The sequence below is a fragment of the Tachypleus tridentatus genome, chromosome 10 (assembly GCF_004210375.1).
Source record: "Tachypleus tridentatus isolate NWPU-2018 chromosome 10, ASM421037v1, whole genome shotgun sequence".
Classification (NCBI taxonomy): Eukaryota; Metazoa; Arthropoda; class Merostomata; order Xiphosura; family Limulidae; genus Tachypleus; species Tachypleus tridentatus.
The window spans coordinates 126,264,163-126,287,443 of record NC_134834.1 but is presented as its reverse complement, the minus strand read 5'-3'; the positions used below and the strand labels follow the sequence as shown (position 1 = coordinate 126,287,443).

At 33.8% G+C, this 23,281-nt stretch overlaps 1 protein-coding gene across 1 annotated transcript in view; it reads left to right on the top strand.

Moving 5' to 3' along the window:
* The window catches only part of LOC143228484 (acyltransferase PGAP2-like), a 70,960-nt gene that overhangs the window by 176 nt on the left and 47,503 nt on the right, over positions 1–23,281 (top strand). Inside the window, 8 exon segments of the mRNA XM_076459736.1 lie at positions 7,316–7,392; positions 7,613–7,811; positions 10,886–11,138; positions 13,891–13,997; positions 18,345–18,387; positions 18,390–18,449; positions 19,019–19,150; positions 20,265–20,362. Coding sequence (XP_076315851.1) covers positions 7,680–7,811; positions 10,886–11,138; positions 13,891–13,997; positions 18,345–18,387; positions 18,390–18,449; positions 19,019–19,150; positions 20,265–20,362 — 825 coding nt within the window. The 5' untranslated portion in view covers positions 7,316–7,392; positions 7,613–7,679.

The following is a 23,281-nucleotide window of genomic DNA, read 5'->3' as shown; positions in this document are numbered from 1 at the left end:
AAATAGTTTGAAGTATCTTTTGTTATTTCACTGTTTAAAATATGGTGGATTGTGCTTTGAGTTTGACCCGGGGAGCTGCCGAATCGTAAATGAATTTGAAATATAAAATTGTATTACTTCTGGCTTCAATAATATTTAGATTAATACAACAATATACAGTGAATGCAATTCTGGGTAATTCCCTCATTTCCTGGGTTTACAGTTGAGGAAGTTTGGAAATCAACAGTACTGTCAATAGATAACCAAAAGGTTCTTTAATAATAGTGTTCCGAAATGAACTTTTTATTTATTTTTAAAAATAGCTAACACTGTAGAGTTCAAGCCCGATAACTTAGATACTAGATTACACAATTTCAGATTAAATACAATATTACTTATATTAATGTTTGTACAAATAATATTAGCACTACAAATTACTGCTAGTTAAAATAATTTTAGCTTACCAGTAATCATTGCAGTTAAATCCTAAAAGTTATGAAAGACAAATCAATAACAGAATTCTAATGCCATCATTTTATGCACAAATCTGCTGTAGTTATATTTAGAATGCTTGTAATTAGTAACATTATTATTACTAGCATTGAGAGTTAAAGTTAAATCTCCATATTCCAACCTACTTTTTGATGTTAGAAACTTATAATATTATAATTGTATTAGGATTAATACTATATTTCTGTGTTGTGTTTTTTTAGGGATCAACTGCACATGAATAAGGAGACAGGGTCACAAAATTCCCAAACTTTTTTATAAAATAATCCTCTTTACTTTCTGGACTTTTTACTTGCTGTTGTTAAAAATATTTTGACAACCATTTTAGGTATACAGGTAGTATGATCTTAAACAATTAAATCTTAATCAAGACATCCATTTTACTCAACAGAATAATAAAAGTGGAGTTTCAAATTTCAACATGAACTTCATTTAAATTTTCTAGTATTAGTTATCACCACCCAATGGTCATGAAGTAACTGGGACCAGAGAATGAATATTGGAACCATTGATTTCAGACACTATTCAACTGACATTTTTTTAATTCTCTTTAATTTGTTATTGAGATAGTGATTATTGGAAATTTTATGGAAGCACAATTAGCATATCAAATGAATTACTGTCAACATTGGTCTGACATCTAGTAATATAATATATGGATAGAGGCCCATACAATGAAATCTAGTTATACTGTAAAACCCACAAAGTACCTTTAGGCAATATTTTCATTTAATCACATTCTATTTAATCTTCCTAGGGATCTTTTTGCTAGTGTATTGTAGATCCCACTCTGTGGTGAGTGGTGTTTAAACAAGTATACTTTTTTTTTGATCCACACTGTACCTGGGACCATGCTCAATGTCAGTCACCTTATCGCACTTCTTCCTAGGTCTGATGTATAGTTCCAGATGCTGCTGGGTGTTGGTTGTGCGTCTCCACTCAATTATTAGTTGTTACAAAACAATTACATCACAGTATTCAGTTATGCACACCATAGAAATGGGTTTTTTCCATAGGACCACTAATAGTGCCTTCCAGTGATTTTGTGTTTTATGAGTATGTTTGTCATAGAACATACACTCATGGACACACAAGAGAAAAGCAGACAGGAATTGCTGTCCATCTCTGCTGCACTGTATGATCAGTGAACATGTTAGATAGTTGTCGGACCTGACAACGTCGGGCCCGCATGACGTGTCATTGCTACATAGTATTGGTTTTCACAATCACCTGTTGCACTGTTTCTGATGAGTCAGTCTTCCAGACTTTCCAACACATTTTTTTTCCTTTCTTTGAGTGGAGTAGGGAAGTCTTTGCCACTTACCCATTCCTAGCTGTAAGGGTGGTGGACCATGAATGCCTGTCTTCCTGAGTGATGCATCATACCATTCAGTTGGAAGTAGGTTGGTGAAAATTTGTTGGTGTCAATGACATGCAGCATTTATGGCTATGAAGCTGATGTACAATTCCAGAAGCTACCAGGTTTTGGTTGTAGCACAAGACCAAATATCTATCTATCTATCTGGCAGATTGCTTTTTACCATGGTAGCATTCCTCCTTCCTATCATCCTCTGGATGCATTTCCAGTGGGTCTTGTGTTGGTTGGAGATGGCCCAGTCATTATTAGAATAATATGTTGACAGTAATATTCCTAACATTAACCTGATGTACAATTTCAGATACCACCAGCTTTTGGTTAAAGTACTCTGTCATGTCTAGAAAATCATAATAGTAATTTGATTTTTACATTTCATTTGAAATTGAAAATTTCAAATTAAATGCAATTGGGAGTGTTCAGAAATTCATTTCTCTTTACCCCTTGTGTGATGAAAGATATTTTTGTAATAACTTCACACACACAAAGAAAACAACAACTTCATATATGTATATACAATTTGTACATATTGCTGTTTGCCCCTGAGGCTGAGATATACCTCCTGTCTATCATACGGTAATTAGTTCACCTAGAGGTTTAGGTGTTGGTTGGAAATGATCCACCTACATAAATCCTCAAGTGTTATGGCCAGTATCCTTCCTCCTACCATGGACTGGATAAAAAAACACCCACCAGTTTGTGGACTGGAGATGTCATCCCACCAGGTCTTTCCTGTCAATTGCTAGATGTCAGTTTGTGGTGGAAATGCTCACAAGTGGAGACAGGTTTTGGTAGTGAAGCTCATTGCTAGATGTCAGTTTGTGGTGGAAATGCTCACAAGTGGAGACAGGTTTTGGTACTGAAGCTCATTGCTAGATGTCAGTTTGTGGTGGAAATGCTCACAAGTGGAGACAGGTTTTGGTACTGAAGCTCATTGCTAGATGTCAGTTTGTGGTGGAAATGCTCACAAGTGGAGACAGGTTTTGGTAGTGAAGCTCATTGCTAGATGTCAGTTTGTGGTGGAAATGCTCACAAGTGGAGACAGGTTTTGGTAGTGAAGCTCATTGCTAGATGTCAGTTTGTGGTGGAAATGCTCACAAGTGGAGACAGGTTTTGGTAGTGAAGCTCATTGCTAGATGTCAGTTTGTGGTGGAAATGCTCACAAGTGGAGACAGGTTTTGGTAGTGAAGCTCATTGCTAGATGTCAGTTTGTGGTGGAAATGCTCACAAGTGGAGACAGGTTTTGGTACTGAAGCTCATTGCTAGATGTCAGTTTGTGGTGGAAATGCTCACAAGTGGAGACAGGTTTTGGTAGTGAAGCTCATTGCTAGATGTCAGTTTGTGGTGGAAATGCTCACAAGTGGAGACAGGTTTTGGTAGTGAAGCTCATTGCTAGATGTCAGTTTGTGGTGGAAATGCTCACAAGTGGAGACAGGTTTTGGTAGTGAAGCTCATTGCTAGATGTCAGTTTGTGGTGGAAATGCTCACAAGTGGAGACAGGTTTTGGTACTGAAGCTCATTGCTAGATGTCAGTTTGTGGTGGAAATGCTCACAAGTGGAGACAGGTTTTGGTAGTGAAGCTCATTGCTAGATGTCAGTTTGTGGTGGAAATGCTCACAAGTGGAGACAGGTTTTGGTACTGAAGCTCATTGCTAGATGTCAGTTTGTGGTGGAAATGCTCACAAGTGGAGACAGGTTTTGGTACTGAAGCTCATTGCTAGATGTCAGTTTGTGGTGGAAATGCTCACAAGTGGAGACAGGTTTTGGTAGTGAAGCTCATTGCTAGATGTCAGTTTGTGGTGGAAATGCTCACAAGTGGAGACAGGTTTTGGTAGTGAAGCTCATTGCTAGATGTCAGTTTGTGGTGGAAATGCTCACAAGTGGAGACAGGTTTTGGTACTGAAGCTCATTGCTAGATGTCAGTTTGTGGTGGAAATGCTCACAAGTGGAGACAGGTTTTGGTAGTGAAGCTCATTGCTAGATGTCAGTTTGTAGTGGAAATGCTCACAAGTGGAGACAGGTTTTGGTACTGAAGCTCATTGCTAGATGTCAGTTTGTGGTGGAAATGCTCACAAGTGGAGACAGGTTTTGGTACTGAAGCTCATTGCTAGATGTCAGTTTGTGGTGGAAATGCTCACAAGTGGAGACAGGTTTTGGTAGTGAAGCTCATTGCTAGATGTCAGTTTGTGGTGGAAATGCTCACAAGTGGAGACAGGTTTTGGTAGTGAAGCTCATTGCTAGATGTCAGTTTGTGGTGGAAATGCTCACAAGTGGAGACAGGTTTTGGTAGTGAAGCTCATTGCTAGATGTCAGTTTGTGGTGGAAATGCTCACAAGTGGAGACAGGTTTTGGTAGTGAAGCTCATTGCTAGATGTCAGTTTGTGGTGGAAATGCTCACAAGTGGAGACAGGTTTTGGTAGTGAAGCTCATTGCTAGATGTCAGTTTGTGGTGGAAATGCTCACAAGTGGAGACAGGTTTTGGTACTGAAGCTCATTGCTAGATGTCAGTTTGTGGTGGAAATGCTCACAAGTGGAGACAGGTTTTGGTACTGAAGCTCATTGCTAGATGTCAGTTTGTGGTGGAAATGCTCACAAGTGGAGACAGGTTTTGGTACTGAAGCTCATTGCTAGATGTCAGTTTGTGGTTGAAATGCTCACAAGTGGAGACAGGTTTTGGTACTGAAGCTCATTGCTAGATGTCAGTTTGTGGTGGAAATGCTCACAAGTGGAGACAGGTTTTGGTAGTGAAGCTCATTGCTAGATGTCAGTTTGTGGTGGAAATGCTCACAAGTGGAGACAGGTTTTGGTACTGAAGCTCATTGCTAGATGTCAGTTTGTGGTGGAAATGCTCACAAGTGGAGACAGGTTTTGGTACTGAAGCTCATTGCTAGATGTCAGTTTGTGGTGGAAATGCTCACAAGTGGAGACAGGTTTTGGTAGTGAAGCTCATTGCTAGATGTCAGTTTGTGGTGGAAATGCTCACAAGTGGAGACAGGTTTTGGTAGTGAAGCTCATTGCTAGATGTCAGTTTGTGGTGGAAATGCTCACAAGTGGAGACAGGTTTTGGTACTGAAGCTCATTGCTAGATGTCAGTTTGTGGTGGAAATGCTCACAAGTGGAGACAGGTTTTGGTACTGAAGCTCATTGCTAGATGTCAGTTTGTGGTGGAAATGCTCACAAGTGGAGACAGGTTTTGGTACTGAAGCTCATTGCTAGATGTCAGTTTGTGGTGGAAATGCTCACAAGTGGAGACAGGTTTTGGTAGTGAAGCTCATTGCTAGATGTCAGTTTGTGGTGGAAATGCTCACAAGTGGAGACAGGTTTTGGTAGTGAAGCTCATTGCTAGATGTCAGTTTGTGGTGGAAATGCTCACAAGTGGAGACAGGTTTTGGTACTGAAGCTCATTGCTAGATGTCAGTTTGTGGTGGAAATGCTCACAAGTGGAGACAGGTTTTGGTACTGAAGCTCATTGCTAGATGTCAGTTTGTGGTGGAAATGCTCACAAGTGGAGACAGGTTTTGGTACTGAAGCTCATTGCTAGATGTCAGTTTGTGGTGGAAATGCTCACAAGTGGAGACAGGTTTTGGTAGTGAAGCTCATTGCTAGATGTCAGTTTGTGGTGGAAATGCTCACAAGTGGAGACAGGTTTTGGTACTGAAGCTCATTGCTAGATGTCAGTTTGTGGTGGAAATGCTCACAAGTGGAGACAGGTTTTGGTACTGAAGCTCATTGCTAGATGTCAGTTTGTGGTGGAAATGCTCACAAGTGGAGACAGGTTTTGGTACTGAAGCTCATTGCTAGATGTCAGTTTGTGGTGGAAATGCTCACAAGTGGAGACAGGTTTTGGTACTGAAGCTCATTGCTAGATGTCAGTTTGTGGTGGAAATGCTCACAAGTGGAGACAGGTTTTGGTAGTGAAGCTCATTGCTAGATGTCAGTTTGTGGTGGAAATGCTCACAAGTGGAGACAGGTTTTGGTACTGAAGCTCATTGCTAGATGTCAGTTTGTGGTGGAAATGCTCACAAGTGGAGACAGGTTTTGGTACTGAAGCTCATTGCTAGATGTCAGTTTGTGGTGGAAATGCTCACAAGTGGAGACAGGTTTTGGTAGTGAAGCTCATTGCTAGATGTCAGTTTGTGGTGGAAATGCTCACAAGTGGAGACAGGTTTTGGTAGTGAAGCTCATTGCTAGATGTCAGTTTGTGGTGGAAATGCTCACAAGTGGAGACAGGTTTTGGTAGTGAAGCTCATTGCTAGATGTCAGTTTGTGGTGGAAATGCTCACAAGTGGAGACAGGTTTTGGTAGTGAAGCTCATTGCTAGATGTCAGTTTGTGGTGGAAATGCTCACAAGTGGAGACAGGTTTTGGTAGTGAAGCTCATTGCTAGATGTCAGTTTGTGGTGGAAATGCTCACAAGTGGAGACAGGTTTTGGTACGGAAGCTCATCTTCCCTACCAGTTCAAGATGAAGACGTAAACGATCCCTTGCCTACAGCAGAACTGATGTATAATTGCATCTACCACAAAGTCTTGGATAAAGTCCAATTATCACTACAGTCTGTTGCATCCTGGATTCTAGACTCCTACATGTCCTGTGTATTGGTACTACATATTATGGGATTCGTTCATATTTTCCACTCTTTATGTTTTCAGCATTGTCATAAAAAGAGTGAAAAATATACCTGTATCAGATGTGTTTCAGTCTCCATTCAGCCTCCCCACTTCTAGTGATATGTGATGCAGGTTTTCTAACTACTCTTGAAGCGATGAATGAGGACATCGGATATGGTAAGAGGTTGTGTCATGCTCCTGTTAGTAGAGAACTGCAACATAATCATTTACATGAATGAGAAGATGAAAGGCTAGTGGTGAGCATTGAAAATTTATACAGTTAGAGGACAGCAGTAATCAATAAAAACTATTTTGTGAGATGAGGTGAGCATCTATCAGAAATACATTTTAAGTTTAGGGAAATGTTAGCTGTCACTACTGAGAGGTTAATATTGCTTATGTTAATGTCAGTTTTCTTCATAAAATAATCAGTATCAATCATATTTCTAACATCTCTCTTCTAAAACCAGAAGACTAGAAAAATCAAGTTAAGTAGGTTAGTAAGAGAAGAAATAGGTTTCTGAAACTTTCAGGGTCAGTTAGACTTGTTTAGTTTCACTTCAGGACCAAATTTCCTTTGTTGCACGTATGTTATTTTAAGATATAGCTTCAAGTAGTATAATACAAAACTCGTATTCAGTGTGTGTAACAGTGGATGTCTTTATAGTTTCCTCATGAATGAAAGAGGTACTGAGTGTGGTTCTCTTAATGCAGTTGTCTGAAGACTAGGACAAGCTGATGAAAGAAGTGTTAAATACACCTTATTTAAAGATACAATACTGATTATTCATGTATGATTCTAGTGTTTCTTGAAACCCACTTGAAATAAAAATGTATTTCAGAATGGCAGTATTGATGTTAAACCTTTTATGAAAACTAAAGTGGAGAACAACGGACAACCTGAAGATGACCTAGGAAGGTCGAAATATTCCTTTATCAGTAAAAGTGTTAATACTTGTACCAGTCATTTTGAGATACAGTATTGTTTTGTTTTTAAAAAATTGTAGAACAAAACGTGATGTTTCAAATGAATTAGCTTACAACATTTAAGTTTCAAATAAGATAATTTTCAAGTAATATCTGTATTTGATACATAACTAGGGAACTTGATATATGTGTGTTTGTTTTTTTCTCTCCAGTTTACCAGTGATATAGAAGAAACTTGGAAACTCTCTGGACATCTATAATTTTGATTATCTCCACAAGATGACCTCCATCAAAATAGCTTTTAGAAGATTTGCAATAGTTACTGTCAGTTTGCCATTGTATTCATTCATGTTCTGTGTTATTTGGTCTCTTTTGTATGATTTCAAGTCGTCAACAGCCACACACTGCCACGTAAGTTTCATATCTATGGAGATGAATAATCTAGTGTTCTCGGAGGTACAGTCACCTTTAAACCACTTGAAACTAGATGTCTGTCGGGACACTATGTCTTTTAATTATTGCTCTGGTATCCTAAAATTTACTTTTGAATAATAGGACACAAATTAATCTTCATCAAAGTTTTTATGAAACTTAATACAGCATGAAAAAGTTGGTATCTTACCTTTCTTTAACTTGAACAGTGTTTCACAATCTTTACTTTTCCCATTACTTTTTATCATAGTGTTTCACAATCTTTACTTTTCCCATTACTTTTTATCACAGTGTTTCACAATCTTTACTTTTCCCATTACTTTTTATCACAGTGTTTCACAATCTTTACTTTTCCCATTACTTTTTACCATAATGTTTCACAATCTTTTCCCATTACTTTTTATCATAGTGTTTCACAATCTTTACTTTTCCCATTACTTTTTATCACAGTGTTTCACAATCTTTTCCCATTACTTTTTATCATAGTGTTTCACAATCTTTACTTTTCCCATTACTTTTTATCACAGTGTTTCACAATCTTTACTTTTCCCATTACTTTTTATCACAGTGTTTCACAATCTTTACTTTTCCCATTACTTTTTATCATAGTGTTTCACAATCTTTACTTTTCCCATTACTTTTTATCATAGTGTTTCACAATCTTTACTTTTCCCATTACTTTTTATCATAGTGTTTCACAATCTTTACTTTTCCCATTACTTTTTATCAGTGTTTCAGAATCTTTACTTTTCCCATTACTTTTTATCACAGTGTTTCACAATCTTTACTTTTCCCATTACTTTTTATCATAGTGTTTCACAATCTTTACTTTTCCCATTACTTTTTATCATAGTTTTTCACAATCTTTACTTTTCCCATTACTTTTTATCATAGTGTTTCACAATCTTTACTTTTCCCATTACTTTTTATCACAGTGTTTCACAATCTTTTCCCATTACTTTTTATCATAGTGTTTCACAATATTTACTTTTCCCATTACTTTTTATCACAGTGTTTCACAATCTTTACTTTTCCCATTACTTTTTATCACAGTGTTTCACAATCTTTACTTTTCCCATTACTTTTTATCATAGTGTTTCACAATCTTTACTTTTCCCATTACTTTTTATCATAGTGTTTCACAATCTTTACTTTTCCCATTACTTTTTATCAGTGTTTCACAATCTTTACTTTTCCCATTACTTTTTATCACAGTGTTTCACAATCTTTACTTTTCCCATTACTTTTTACCATAATGTTTCACAATCTTTACTTTTCCCATTACTTTTTATCATAGTGTTTCACAATCTTTACTTTTCCCATTACTTTTTATCATAGTGTTTCACAATCTTTACTTTTCCCATTACTTTTTATCATAGTGTTTCACAATCTTTACTTTTCCCATTACTTTTTATCACAGTGTTTCACAATCTTTACTTTTCCCATTACTTTTTATCATAGTGTTTCACAATCTTTGCTTTTCCCATTAATTTTTACCATCAGCAGGTAACTTTATTTAAACTACAAGAAATTACAGTTTTTATGTATAAGAAGTACTCCATGTTATTAACCATGTCTCTTAACATTATTTGTATAAGAAATACTCCATGTTATTGACCATGTCTCTCAACATTATTTGTGTAAGAAATACTCCATGTTATTAACCATGTCTCTCAACATTATTTGTGTAAGAAATACTCCATGTTATTAACCATGTCTCTCAACATTATTTGTGTAAGAAATACTCCATGTTATTAACCATGTCTCTCAACATTATTTGTGTAAGAAATACTCCATGTTATTAACCATGTCTCTCAACATTATTTGTATAAGAAATACTCCATGTTATTAACCATGTCTCTCAACATTATCTGTATAAGAAATACTCCATTATATTAACCATGTCTCTCAACACCTCTAAATTTCATATATTGCTCTGAAATCATTTACACTTTTAGAATCCTCTGAAATAACTTCTTTTAAAATAAATCTTGATAGTGTAACTATTTAACGTTCTCAGTAAGTTTAAGACATTAAAAGTTCAGCATAAAAATATTTTCAATAAACATAACTACAGACCTAAAACTGAAAGTAAACAATTTTTTATAAAAGCTATACAGCAGATTAATTACATATATTTTATGAAAAGTTAACAAAGTCAAGACCATTTACTGTATTAAAATTTAAGAAAAACCAGGAATGTTACACACAATTGTAAACATGAAAATTATAAATAACTTCCAGGAATGTTACACACAGTTGTAAACATGAAAATTATAAATAACTTCCGGGAATGTTACACACAGTTGTAAACATGAAAATTATAAATAACTTCCAGGAATGTTACACACAGTTGTAAACATGAAAATTATAAATAACTTCCAGGAATGTTACACACAGTTGTAAACATGAAAATTATAAATAATTTCCAGGAATGTTACACACAGTTGTAAACATGAAAATTATAAATAACTTCCAGAAATGTTACACACAGTTGTAAACATGAAAATTATAAATAACTTCCAGAAATGTTACACACAGTTGTAAACATGAAAATTATAAATAACTTCCAGGAATGTTACACACATTTGTAAACATGAAAATTATAAATGTTTAAAATGTTTTTTTGTTTGAAATGGAACAATATTTCAATGATCTATAAAAACAAAAGTCATTCAAATGTGTTTATTGAACACCAGTCATGTTCAATATTATATAAAAACAAAAGTCATTCAAGTGTGTTTATTGAATGCCAGTCATGAAAAATTAATTTTATTTACCTTTATAGTTATGATATTTCATAATCCATGACTGTCTTAACTGTTGTTATTTACAGCATCAGTTTAGTCTAAATTTGATAAACATCAGTATCTGAAATAAATCTTTATGGTTTGTAAAGTTTTATTTCCATCTATAAAATCACATAACACGTTTCGTAACAAAGTCTAACTTTTGTCTTTTCATACATAAAATATTCACAAACATATTGACATTGTCAAACTGTTTACCATGAACATTAATTTTTCTTAAAATTTATCATACATTTATTTTAGGTACGTAACTACCTGCCTTCAATCAGTGCAGCAATAGGTGGGTTCACACCACAGTTGTACATTTGGAGAGTTGGGATTGGCCTCCATGCAGCACCTCGATTTGTGGTCATTTTTATGTACTTCACATTTTACAGAGACTGTCTCCTGAAGAGAAAGTTGTGGCAACGACTTGGAATTCTCACATGTTGTCTTCATGCTGTAGAGAATGTTAGCTTAATTGGACTTACCTACATCTCCTCTTCAGATAACTATCGTAAGTCATCACACTTTTTATCTGCTACAATAATAATATATGCTAAAGAAAATGACTTTGTTTCAAATATAAAAGTGAAATTCATTGTAAATACCACATTTTTTTCTCTACATGTTATTTTCACAATAATTTTAAAGCAGAACAAATCTGTGCCTTTCAAATTCATTTTTTTTTTCTTAGTTTATATTTATTCTTATAGTTGAAGGTGTTATTTATGTGCTCATGTGTGTGCCATTCTTGTAGTTATTCATATGCTCTCTTCATAAAGCATTTTCACTATATTGCAATTAAATTCCAACTTACCCTTTCTCACACATTTCATATATATATTAATTTTGATGTCTTTGTATAGTGGATCCTATAGACAAACTTCTTTGTGCCTACACATATGAAATAGTTATATATTTATGCTGTTTGCCCAGTATACTGAATTAATTTCTGTAATATCTATAAAACTAGATAATATGACTCTAAATAGCAACACTTATCCTTATTGAAAATGTCATGTATTCTGGACTTCTGCTGAAGGTTTCTGTGAAATGTGTTGTGATAATAAAACCACTTCTTCAAACCTTCCTGTGTTACACTTTTAAAAATATCTGTTGGAATAAGGATGACAAATGTTAGTTTCTATTCCACTAAAAAAAATGTAACGACACAACTATAACACCAGGCTTCATCTTCACTTAATTTGAAGGACTATAGTCAAACCTCTACAGATGTCAAATATTATCTTGATCTGAAAGATAATGTAGGTGTTGCTTTATCATAACACTGTTCTCTTAATTTGAAGGACTATAGTCAAACCTCTACAGATGTCAAATATTATCTTGATCTGAAAGATAATGTAGGTGTTGCTTTATCATAACACTGTTCTCTTAATTTGAAGGACTATAGTCAAACCTCTACAGAAGTTGTCAAGTATTAGCTTGATTTAAAAAATAATGTAGGTGTTACTTTATCATAACACTGTTCTCTTAATTTGAAGGACTATAGTCAAGCCTCTACAGATGTTGTCAAGTATTAGCTTGATCTGAAAGATAATGTAGGTGTTGCTTTATCATAACACTGTTCTCTTAATTTGAAGGACTATAGTCAAACCTCTACAGAAGTTGTCAAGTATTAGCTTGATCTGAAAAATAATGTAGGTGTTACTTTATCATAACACTGTTCTCTTAATTTGAAGGACTATAGTCAAACCTCTACAGATGTTATCAAGTATTAGCTTGATCTGAAAGATAATGTTGGTGTTACTTTATCATAACACTGTTCTCTTAATTTGAAGGACTATAGTCAAACCTCTACAGAAGTTGTCAAGTATTAGATTGATCTGAAAAATAATGTAGGTGTTACTTTATCATAACACTGTTCTGTTAATTTGAAGGACTATAGTCAAACCTCTTCAGATGTTGTCAAGTGTTAGCTTGATCTGAAAGATAATGTAGGTGTTGCTTTATCATAACACTGTTCTCTTAATTTGAAGGACTATAGTCAAACCTCTACAGAAGTTGTCAAGTATTAGCTTGATCTGAAAAATAATCTAGGTGTTGCTTTATCATAACACTGTTCTCTTAATTTGAAGGACTATAGTCAAGCCTCTACAGATGTTGTCAAGTATTAGCTTGATCTGAAAGATAATGTAGGTGTTACTTTATCATAACACTGTTCTCTTAATTTGAAGGACTATAGTTGAACCTCTACAGAAGTTGTCAAGTATTAGCTTGATCTGAAAGATAATGTAGGTGTTACTTTATCATAACACCGTTAACGTAATTTGAAGGACTATAGTCAAACTTTTTAAGGTGTAGCTGATGATTAATTCTAACTATCAGTGAGAAGGCAGATAATGTTTCATATTAAAGTTTAAAACATTTATTTAAAATAAATTTTAGTTGTTTGTTGTCCTTAATTCACACGAATGCTGTTCTTGCCACAAAATTCTTATGTGTGCTACACATTTAAATATCACAGCAGGTAATGTGCTACACATTTAAATATCACAGCAGATGATGTGCTACACATTTAAATATCACAGCAGGTAATGTGCTACACATTTAAATATCACAGCAGGTAATGTGCTACACATTTAAATATCACATCAGGTAATGTGCTACACATTTAAATATCACGGCAGGTAATGTGCTACACATTTAAATGTCACAGCAGGTAATGTGCTACATGTTTAAAAGTCACAGCAGATAAAGTGCACCTCTGCTTTTAAACAACTTGTAAGATAACCATATCTAGATCTCGCACCAACAGTCACCTTGAGTAGTATATGGTGAAAGAGGGTGAACTTGATGTTTTGTTGGAGACAGAAGAATGTTAATACCTGTTGTTATAACCATAACTTCCTGAGGTTATTTTATTCAAAGTAATCACTTCTATATATTAAAGTATCAACAGAGAAAAGAACGTTAGCAACAGAAATAACACTTCAGTCGTGTTAGTAATGTATCCTCTAACAGTCAGTTTTACAGTTTTCTATACTAATATGCATGATTTGGCGATAGAAAATTATTATATTTTTAAAAGAAGAAAAAAATTGAAACTTTCAAATTTAAAACTCTTTCAAGCTTCTGAATTTTCATTTTTGTAATTTGTTATTAAACCTAAATATCATGTTATTTACTGTATTACCTTTGATTTCAAATTGGTGTTATTAATTAGTTCCACTAAACTAAAATTACAAATGAAGCCAATTAAATAATCAACATGTAAGAATATTTTTCTCATTATTTTTATTTTTCAGCTGCTCATGAAAAACTGTTTATAACCTTTATGCTGAGCTCAAGTTCTTATATGTTACTTTCTTGTATTTTACCCCGACTTGCTTTTGTAAGGAAGCTTTCAGATTTGGTAAGTCTCTTCTTGTAGATGTCTTCAAAAGTTAAGTCTCTTCTTGTAGATGTCTTCAAAAGTTAAGTCTCTTCTTGTAGATGTCTTCAAAAGTTAAGTCTCTTCTTGTAGATGTCTTCAAAAGTTAACTCTCTTCTTGTAGATGTCTTCAAAAGTTAACTCTCTTCTTATACTTGTCTTCAAAATTTATTAAGTCTCTTCTTGTAGTTGTCTTCAAAATTTGATAGGTCCCTTATAGTTGTTTTCTAAATATGGTAAGTCCCTTCTTATAGTTGTCTTCAAAATGTGGTAAGTCCCTTCTTATAGTTGTCTTCAAAATGTGGTAAGTCCCTTCTTATAGTTGGATTCAAAATGTGGTAAGTCCCTTCTTATAGTTGTCTTCAAAATGTGGTAAGTCCCTTCTTATAGTTGTCTTCAAAATGTGGTAAGTCCCTTCCTATAGTTGTCTTCAAAATGTGGTAAGTCCCTTCCTATAGTTGTCTTCAAAATGTGGTAAGTCTCTTCTTATAGTTGTCTTCGAAATGTGGTAAGTCCTTTTGTATAGTTGTCTTCGAAATGTGGTAAGTCCCTTTGTATAGTTGTCTTCGAAATGTGGTAAGTCCCTTTGTATAGTTGTCTTCGAAATGTGGTAAGTCCCTTTGTATAGTTGTCTTCAAAATGTGGTAAGTCTCTTCTTATAGTTGTCTTCAAAATGTGGTAAGTCCCTTCTTATAGTTGTCTTCAAAATGTGGTAAGTCTCTTCTTATAGTTGTCTTCAAAATGTGGTAAGTCCCTTCTTATAGTTGTCTTCAAAATGTGGTAAGTCTCTTCTTATAGTTGTCTTCAAAATGTGGTAAGTCCCTTCTTATAGTTGTCTTCAAAATGTGGTAAGTCCCTTCTTATAGTTGTCTTCAAAATGTGGTAAGTCCCTTCTTATAGTTGTCTTCAAAATGTGGTAAGTCCCTTCTTATAGTTGTCTTCAAAATGTGGTAAGTCCCTTCCTATAGTTGTCTTCAAAATGTGGTAAGTCCCTTCTTATAGTTGTCTTCAAAATGTGGTAAGTCCCTTCTTATAGTTGTCTTCGAAATGTGGTAAGTCCCTTCTTATAGTTGTCTTCGAAATGTGGTAAGTCCCTTTGTATAGTTGTCTTCGAAATGTGGTAAGTCCCTTTGTATAGTTGTCTTCGAAATGTGGTAAGTCCCTTTGTATAGTTGTCTTCGAAATGTGGTAAGTCCCTTTGTATAGTTGTCTTCAAAATGTGGTAAGTCCCTTCTTATAGTTGTCTTCGAAATGTGGTAAGTCCCTTCTTATAGTTGTCTTCGAAATGTGGTAAGTCCCTTTGTATAGTTGTCTTCGAAATGTGGTAAGTCCCTTTGTATAGTTGTCTTCGAAATGTGGTAAGTCCCTTTGTATAGTTGTCTTCGAAATGTGATAAGTCCCTTCGTATAGTTGTCTTTGAAATGTGGTAAGTCCCTTCGTATAGTTGTCTTCGAAATGTGGTAAGTCCCTTCGTATAGTTGTCTTCCAAATTTGGTAAGTCCCTTCTGATAGCTGTCTGCAAAATTTGATAAGAATTATCAGTGTCAAAATTGGTATGTTCTTGTCAGATTTGGTAAGTCAGTAGTCGTTAATACATTTGGTAAATCCTTTTTGTATAACTTGTTGAGTAATTTGTTTATTTAAAATTTGATTAAGTCGGTTCTTCTTAGTAATTTTGGTACAACACTTCTTGTTGTTTGTGATTTATAAACTTTGTGTTTGAATGGTGAGAAACAATAGAGTTCAACTGCTGTGTTTAATCTGAATTTGTAATGTACATTTTGAAGTCATGAACTAAATTTGTTTTATCTATTTTCACTGTTTTCTGATCCAGTACTCTTTTCTTGAGTACTACTTTGAGTTTTTTTCAGTTCATGTGGTTGATGCTGATACAGGTAATATTAATCAGGTTAATGTTAAAACATCTTCCATGACAGTTTTTAGAATAAGTTTGGCAACCAGTGAATTAATTGTCAGGATTTACTGAAGTACAGCAGGCTTACAAAACCAAAATTCTGTTAACACTGGTTGCACGAAAGAGGTCAGTTCCTCCATTATTCATGATCCAGTGCAAACATACATGACTAGGTGAATGTTTAGTGAAGTTTTATAAACTTCCTATAAACCACATATGGACAGAAAGGATGTCATTATCAATATAAACCACGTGTGGACAGAAAGGATGTCATTATCAATATAAACCACGTGTGGACAGAAAGGATGCCATTATCAATATAAACCACGTGTGGACAGAAAGGATGCCATTATCAATATAAACCACGTGTGGACAGAAAGAAAGTCATTATCAATATAAACCACGTGTGGACAGAAAGGATGTCATTATCAATATAAACCACGTGTGGACAGAAAGGATGTCATTATCAATATAAACCACGTGTGGACAGAAAGGATACCATTATCAATATAAACCACGTGTGGACAGAAAGGATGCCATTATCAATATAAACCACGTGTGGACAGAAAGGATGCCATTATCAATATAAACCACGTGTGGACAGAAAGGATGCCATTATCAATATAAACCACGTGTGGACAGAAAGGATGCCATTATCAATATAAACCACGCGGTGGACAGAAAGGATGCCATTATCAATATAAACCACGCGGTGGACAGAAAGGATGCCATTATCAATATAAACCACGGTGGACAGAAAGGATGTCATTATCAATATAAACCACGTGTGGACAGAAAGGATGCCATTATCAATATAAACCACGTGTGGACAGAAAGAAAGTCATTATCAATATAAACCACGTGTGGACAGAAAGGATGTCATTATCAATATAAACCACGTGTGGACAGAAAGGATGTCATTATCAATATAAACCACGTGTGGACAGAAAGGATGTCATTATCAATATAAACCACGTGTGGACAGAAAGGATGCCATTATCAATATAAACCACGGTGGACAGAAAGGATGTCATTATCAATATAAACCACGGTGGACAGAAAGGATGTCATTATCAATATAAACCACGTGTGGACAGAAAGGATGTCATTATCAATATAAACCACATGTGGACAGAAAGGATGTCATTATCAATATAAACCACGTGTGGACAGAAAGGATGTCATTATCAATATAAACCACATGTGGACAGAAAGGATGTCATTATCAATATAAACCACATGTAAACAGAAAGGATGCCATTATCAATATAAACCACGTGTGGACAGAAAGGATGTCATTATCAATATAAACCACGTGTGGACAGAAAGGATGTCATTATCAATATAAACCACGTGTGGACAGAAAGGATGTCATTATCAATATAAACCACGTGTGGACAGAAAGGATGTCATTATCAATATAAACCACATGTGGACAGAAAGGATGCCATTATCAATATAAACCACATGTGGACAGAAAGGATGTCATTATGAAGTCCTGCTTCACCCTGTAAAGGAACTTGGGTAGCACTACACCAGTTTTTGAGAGAATGACCTTACCAAATAATTAGAGATACATTAACAATCTGTGGATGAATTGAAAACTAACAAACTATGATTATTAAAATGCTGACCTTAGTTGGTGTTTCTTTTGTCCTTCATCAGGTTTCAACACTGCAAGGAACAAAATTTTAATTACAGAACTTGTGAGGCGTAAGCTTATTCGTTAACTCTGTCATGCCGAGAATGGTGCATCCTTTTCTGAAAGAAGAATTTTGATGTTGAAACAATATAGTGTAGATAATTTTGTGTTGAGTTCCTCTTGTCAATAAGACCACATTTACATTAGGCCGTTTCAGCTTAAAGTAACCAGTCGAACAAGTAAAGAAAACACAAGGAAGAACTGTGTTAAAAACAGCAAATCCAAACCACTGACTAATTATATTAGTTTGTTATAACTCAAAAACAAAGTGAAACAAAAATGTTGTATTAACTGAAGAGATCCCATGTTGTAGCTTGTACCCTGGTTTTCAGTCATAACAAACAAATACATGTGTATGTATTGATAACTGAGAACTCTTAAGCTTATGATACAAAAAACAAATAGTCTGTTATGTACATTTTGATTTACTTTTAGCAAACAAAGTTAAAATGGATTAGATATACTTCTGATTGAAACTTTGAAATGATTTAGGTGTGTAATTAATAAACATACTAATGACAAGTAGTATGTTATGACAAGTTCAAAGTATTAATTAGAGAATACATTTTAAAAACAGTAAAACGTTTTTTGTAAGCACTTAATGTAAAACACATGTAGGAAACTGTTTCACACCTGTTTTTACTATGAATTTGATTTAAGAAGTATCTTCCATTAGGATCTTACTGATCAGAATCAGTGTGTTGTGTTTCAGGAAAGAAGATCTCTTAAGACAAAATCATTTCTGATAACAATCAACGGTCGGCACTCTTGAGCGCATATTTCTTTATGAGGCACAACTGGTACTGTGAAACTGGGAGTATGTAATATTTCCTACTTGAATATGTCAGTGGTCATATTTCTGATTGTTCTCTTAAAAGGAAAACATAGTAAAGATGTCATCTGTGTGTGTACTTTTGAGAGTCTGTCACTCCTTTGGCTGAAAGTAAAAACCTAAATAGCAAGTAAATCTCACTTTCAATGTGTTAAGACTTTTGATAGTAAAATACTGACTTGTTCTGCTTTGTCAGATATTTTGTTACATCTTAATCTCAAACTATCATCCTTGAAAAATTAACCCTTCTGTTTGATGAAAAGGAATGGATGACAAGTTAGCTTAGCTTTGAATCTGTTACTTGTTTTTAAGTATTAATTTATTTTAACAGTAAACTAAAACACATTTAATCTTAATGTAGGTTATAAATGAAACCTGGCTTTAAGTTAAATCTGAGTTGGGTTATTGTTAAATCTGAGTTGGGTTATTGTTAGCAGTAAACTAACAAATGGACTTGATCTTTCTATGAACATCTGATACATTACAAGTTAAACATAAAGTCTGACTTACATAACTAACAAGTGTATTTAACTTTGATCTTTCTCTTATTGCAGTGTATACTTTGTTTGCCCTCTGTGAATATATTGCTGTGTTAACAAATATGGGCTTTCACATGACAGCCTGTTGGGACTTTGCCAACTACCAGCTAAGAATTTATTCTAATCGATTGATATTAGCAAGGTCAGGTAACAATGTTCCTTAGTTAAATTTAGAGTGAATATTAGCACAGAGATAAAACTTTACCACTAAAAATGCTGCTCTTAGATTACAGGGTAAAACTAACTTTTAAACATTAATGATGACAAGAAACCCACTTGAAGTAAAGTTGTATCTCAGAAAACTGCTTTATTAATGAAACTGATAATACCCACACCAGTCGTCCTGAGATACATTTCAACTTCTAAACAGAACTTTCAGTTAATTAATGCTACTTGAATTTTTTCCTAAATGTACAAGAAAAATGAACTTAATTTCTTTGTAATACTTTGCAGTTAAATAGTGAGTAAGGAAACCTTTTCAATTACAACTTCAGAAATATAATCTGTGTTTTGGATAGATGTATGGTTGATATGTTTAGACTTCTAGATGAATCCACGATATCAGTTTATATTTCTCCCAATCACATCATATATTCATTGGACAATAGAGATGACCTCATTCTGTATGAGTGTACTTTTTCACTCTTAAGTGGAAGCCTTTTAACTATTTTTTTTTTTTTGAGATAGTGGTATAAGTTAAATGATATATAAACATAATTGTTTCCATCTTCATTATAATTTTTATTGAATGTTTTCTTAATAAAGGCATGCCTTGTATTCTCTGTTTCATCTCAGGTAGGGTAATAGCTGTACTTGACCAAGAGAAGAGAATCAAACTCATTATGTATGATGATTCTAATCATTTTACTGTTAGAGTTCTGTTGAGGTCTTCTACTCAGTTGTCCAACATGTCACTATTAAGTTGAAGGTAAAATTAACTGTTTGAATGAAAACATTCATTGTGAAGGGCAAGACGTTAGAATGCCCGACAACTTTGACACCTTCAGATCACCTTTCGGTTGGACATATCATTAATGTCTTATAAACTAATAGAATGATACAACATTTGGCATGGTCTTCAATATTGTTTGTCAGGCTTTTTTTTAAGGGCAAGGTTCTCCTGGGGATCTATATTTAGTTTGGCTTTGAAACATTATGAATCAAAAAGAAGACATGCCATAATTCCATTAGAAGTACAATTTGGTAAGGAAGAAATATTTTCTCCCATTGTCATTAAATACAGTTCTGATGTGTGTGTTAGATGGGTCTTATATTCTGGATGGAAAAGTTGTTTTGGTTCTTTCAATAGCTTTAGAGTTTGGAAGGTCAGCTTTAGCTGTATTGTTGTTCGTGTCAAAGGTCTGTAGAAAGAGAATAAAATCTTTATTTTAGGGAAAACGTTTTTCAAACAAACTTTGCTTTTGTTGATATAATTGTTAAAATGAAGCTGAGCATTGTGGTGACATCATTGTAGCACATTTAAAACTTGGTAATTATTTTCTGTTGTTACTTTAGGTTGGATTACTACTCAAAGTTTTATTGTTATCATTCATTACACATATACTGTTTAAAGTTGTTCTTGTTAGTACTGTACATTTGTTATGGTTTAGACTGGTTTAAAGTTGTTCTTGTTAGTACTGTACATTTGTTATGGTTTAGACTGGTTTAAAGTTGTTCTTGTTAGTACTGTACATTTGTTATGGTTTAGACTGGTTTAAAGTTGTTCTTGTTAGTACTGTACATTTGTTATGACTTAAGACCGGTTTAAAGTTGCACTTGTTAGTACTGTACATTTGTTATGGTTTAGACTGGTTTAAAGTAGTTCTTATTAGTACTGTACATTTGTTATGGCTTAGACTGGTTTAAAGTTGTTTTTGTTAGTACTGTACATTTGTTATGGCTTAGACTGGTTCAAAGTTGTTCTTGTTAGTACTTTACATTTATTATGGTTCAGACTGGTTTAAAGTTGTTTTTGTGAGTACTGTACATTTTCTGTGACTTAGACTGGTTTAAAGTTGTTCTTGTTAGTACTGTACATTTGTTATGGTTTTGATTGGTTTAAAGTTGTTCTTGTTCAGACTGTACATTTGTTATGGTTTAGACCTCGTTTAAAGTTGTTCTTGTTAGTACTGTACATTTGTTATGGTTTAGACTGGTTTAAAGTTGTTCTTGTTAGTACTGTACATTTGTTATGGTTTTGATTGGTTTAAAGCTGTTCTTGTTAGTACTGTACATTTGTTATGGTTTAGACCCGCTTAAAGTTGTTCTTGTTAGTACTGTACATTTGTTATGGTTTAGACTGGTTTAAAGCTGTTCTTGTTAGTACTGTACATTTGTTATGGTTTTGATTGGTTTAAAGCTGTTCTTGTTAGTACTGTACATTTGTTATGGTTCAGACTGGTTTAAAGTTGTTCTTGTTAGTACTGTACATTTTCTGTGACTTAGACTGGTTTAAAGTTGTTCTTGTTAGTACTGTACATTTGTTATGACTTAAGACTGGTTTAAAGTTGTACTTGTTAGTACTGTACATTTGTTATGGTTTAGACTGGTTTAAAGTTGTTCTTGTTAGTACTGTACATTTGTTATGACTTAAGACTGGTTTAAAGTTGTAACTTGTTAGTACTGTACATTTGTTATGGTTTAGACTGGTTTAAAGTTGTTCTTATTAGTACTGTACATTTGTTATGGTTTAGACTGGTTTAAAGTTGTTTTTGTTAGTACTGTACATTTGTTATGGTTTAGACTGGTTTAAAGTTGTTCTTGTTAGTACTGTACATTTGTTATGGTTTAGACTGGTTTAAAGTTGTTCTTGTTAGTTCTGTACATTTGTTATGGTTTAGACTGGTTTAAAGTTGTTCTTGTTAGTACTGTACATTTGTTATGACTTAAGACTGGTTTAAAGTTGTACTTGTTAGTACTGTACATTTGTTATGGTTTAGACTGGTTTAAAGTTGTTCTTATTAGTACTGTACATTTGTTATGGCTTAGACTGGTTTAAAGTTGTTTTTGTTAGTACTGTACATTTGCTGTGAATTAGACTGGTTTAAAGTTGTTTTTGTTAGTACTGTACATTTGCTGTGAATTAGACTGGTTTAAAGTTGTTCTTGTTAGTACTGTACATTTATTATGGTTCAGACTGGTTTAAAGTTGTTTTTGTGAGTACTGTACATTTTCTGTGACTTAGACTGGTTTAAAGTTGTTCTTGTTAGTACTGTACATTTGTTATGGTTTTGATTGGTTTAAAGTTGTTCTTGTTAGTACTGTACATTTGTTATGGTTTAGACTCGTTTAAAGTTGTTCTTGTTAGTACTGTACATTTGTTATGGTTTAGACTCGTTTAAAGTTGTTCTTGTTAGTACTGTACATTTGTTATGGTTTTGATTGGTTTAAAGTTGTTCTTGTTAGTACTGTACATTTGTTATGGTTTAGACTCGCTTTTAAAGTTGTTCTTGTTAGTAACTGTACATTTGTTATGGTTTTGATTGGTTTAAAGTTGTTCTTGTTAGTACTGTACATTTGTTATGGTTTAGACTGGTTTAAAGTTGTTCTTGTTAGTACTGTACATTTGTTATGGTTTAGACTGGTTTAAAGTTGTCCTTGTGAGTACTCGTACATTTGTTGTGACTTTGACTGATTTAAATTTTTTGTGTGAATTGAAGAATTCAAGTTAAAAAACACTTTGTTTTAACTTACTTGTTCAGGGAGATTTATTTTACTGTATTAACTAATTTAAAAATCAAATTATAGTTTCTTAAAATTATCATTTTAACACCTAATAAAATTTTCAAAATACTTGGATGACAGAGTGTGGCCTAAGATATTGTTGACAACTGCCACAATGTAGGTTAATCAGTTTTCATGTTGAATGACAATTATAGGTTTTAAATCTTCATGTCAATATCTTTTTAACATTGTTTATGTGGGTAAAATAAAAATACATGAACACACACAAGTTATACAAATTCACACTTGTGTCATACCTGTACTCATATAAGAATTAAATATTTTAAGTTCATATTATTTACATCTTACTTTAATCTGAATTTTTATAAATGTTTCTTGATTTAAGATTCTGGCTTGTATATTTTCTGTTGTTGGTACTTATTAATATGATTTACTTTCAGAGATTGGTGTGAAATTTAGTTGAGCTTAAGATTCTTGTATATTTTCTGCTTGTTGGTACTTATTAATATGATTTACTTTCAGAGATTGTGTGAAATTTAGTTGAGCTTAAGATTCTTGTATTTTCTGTTGTTGGTACTTATTAATATGATTTAC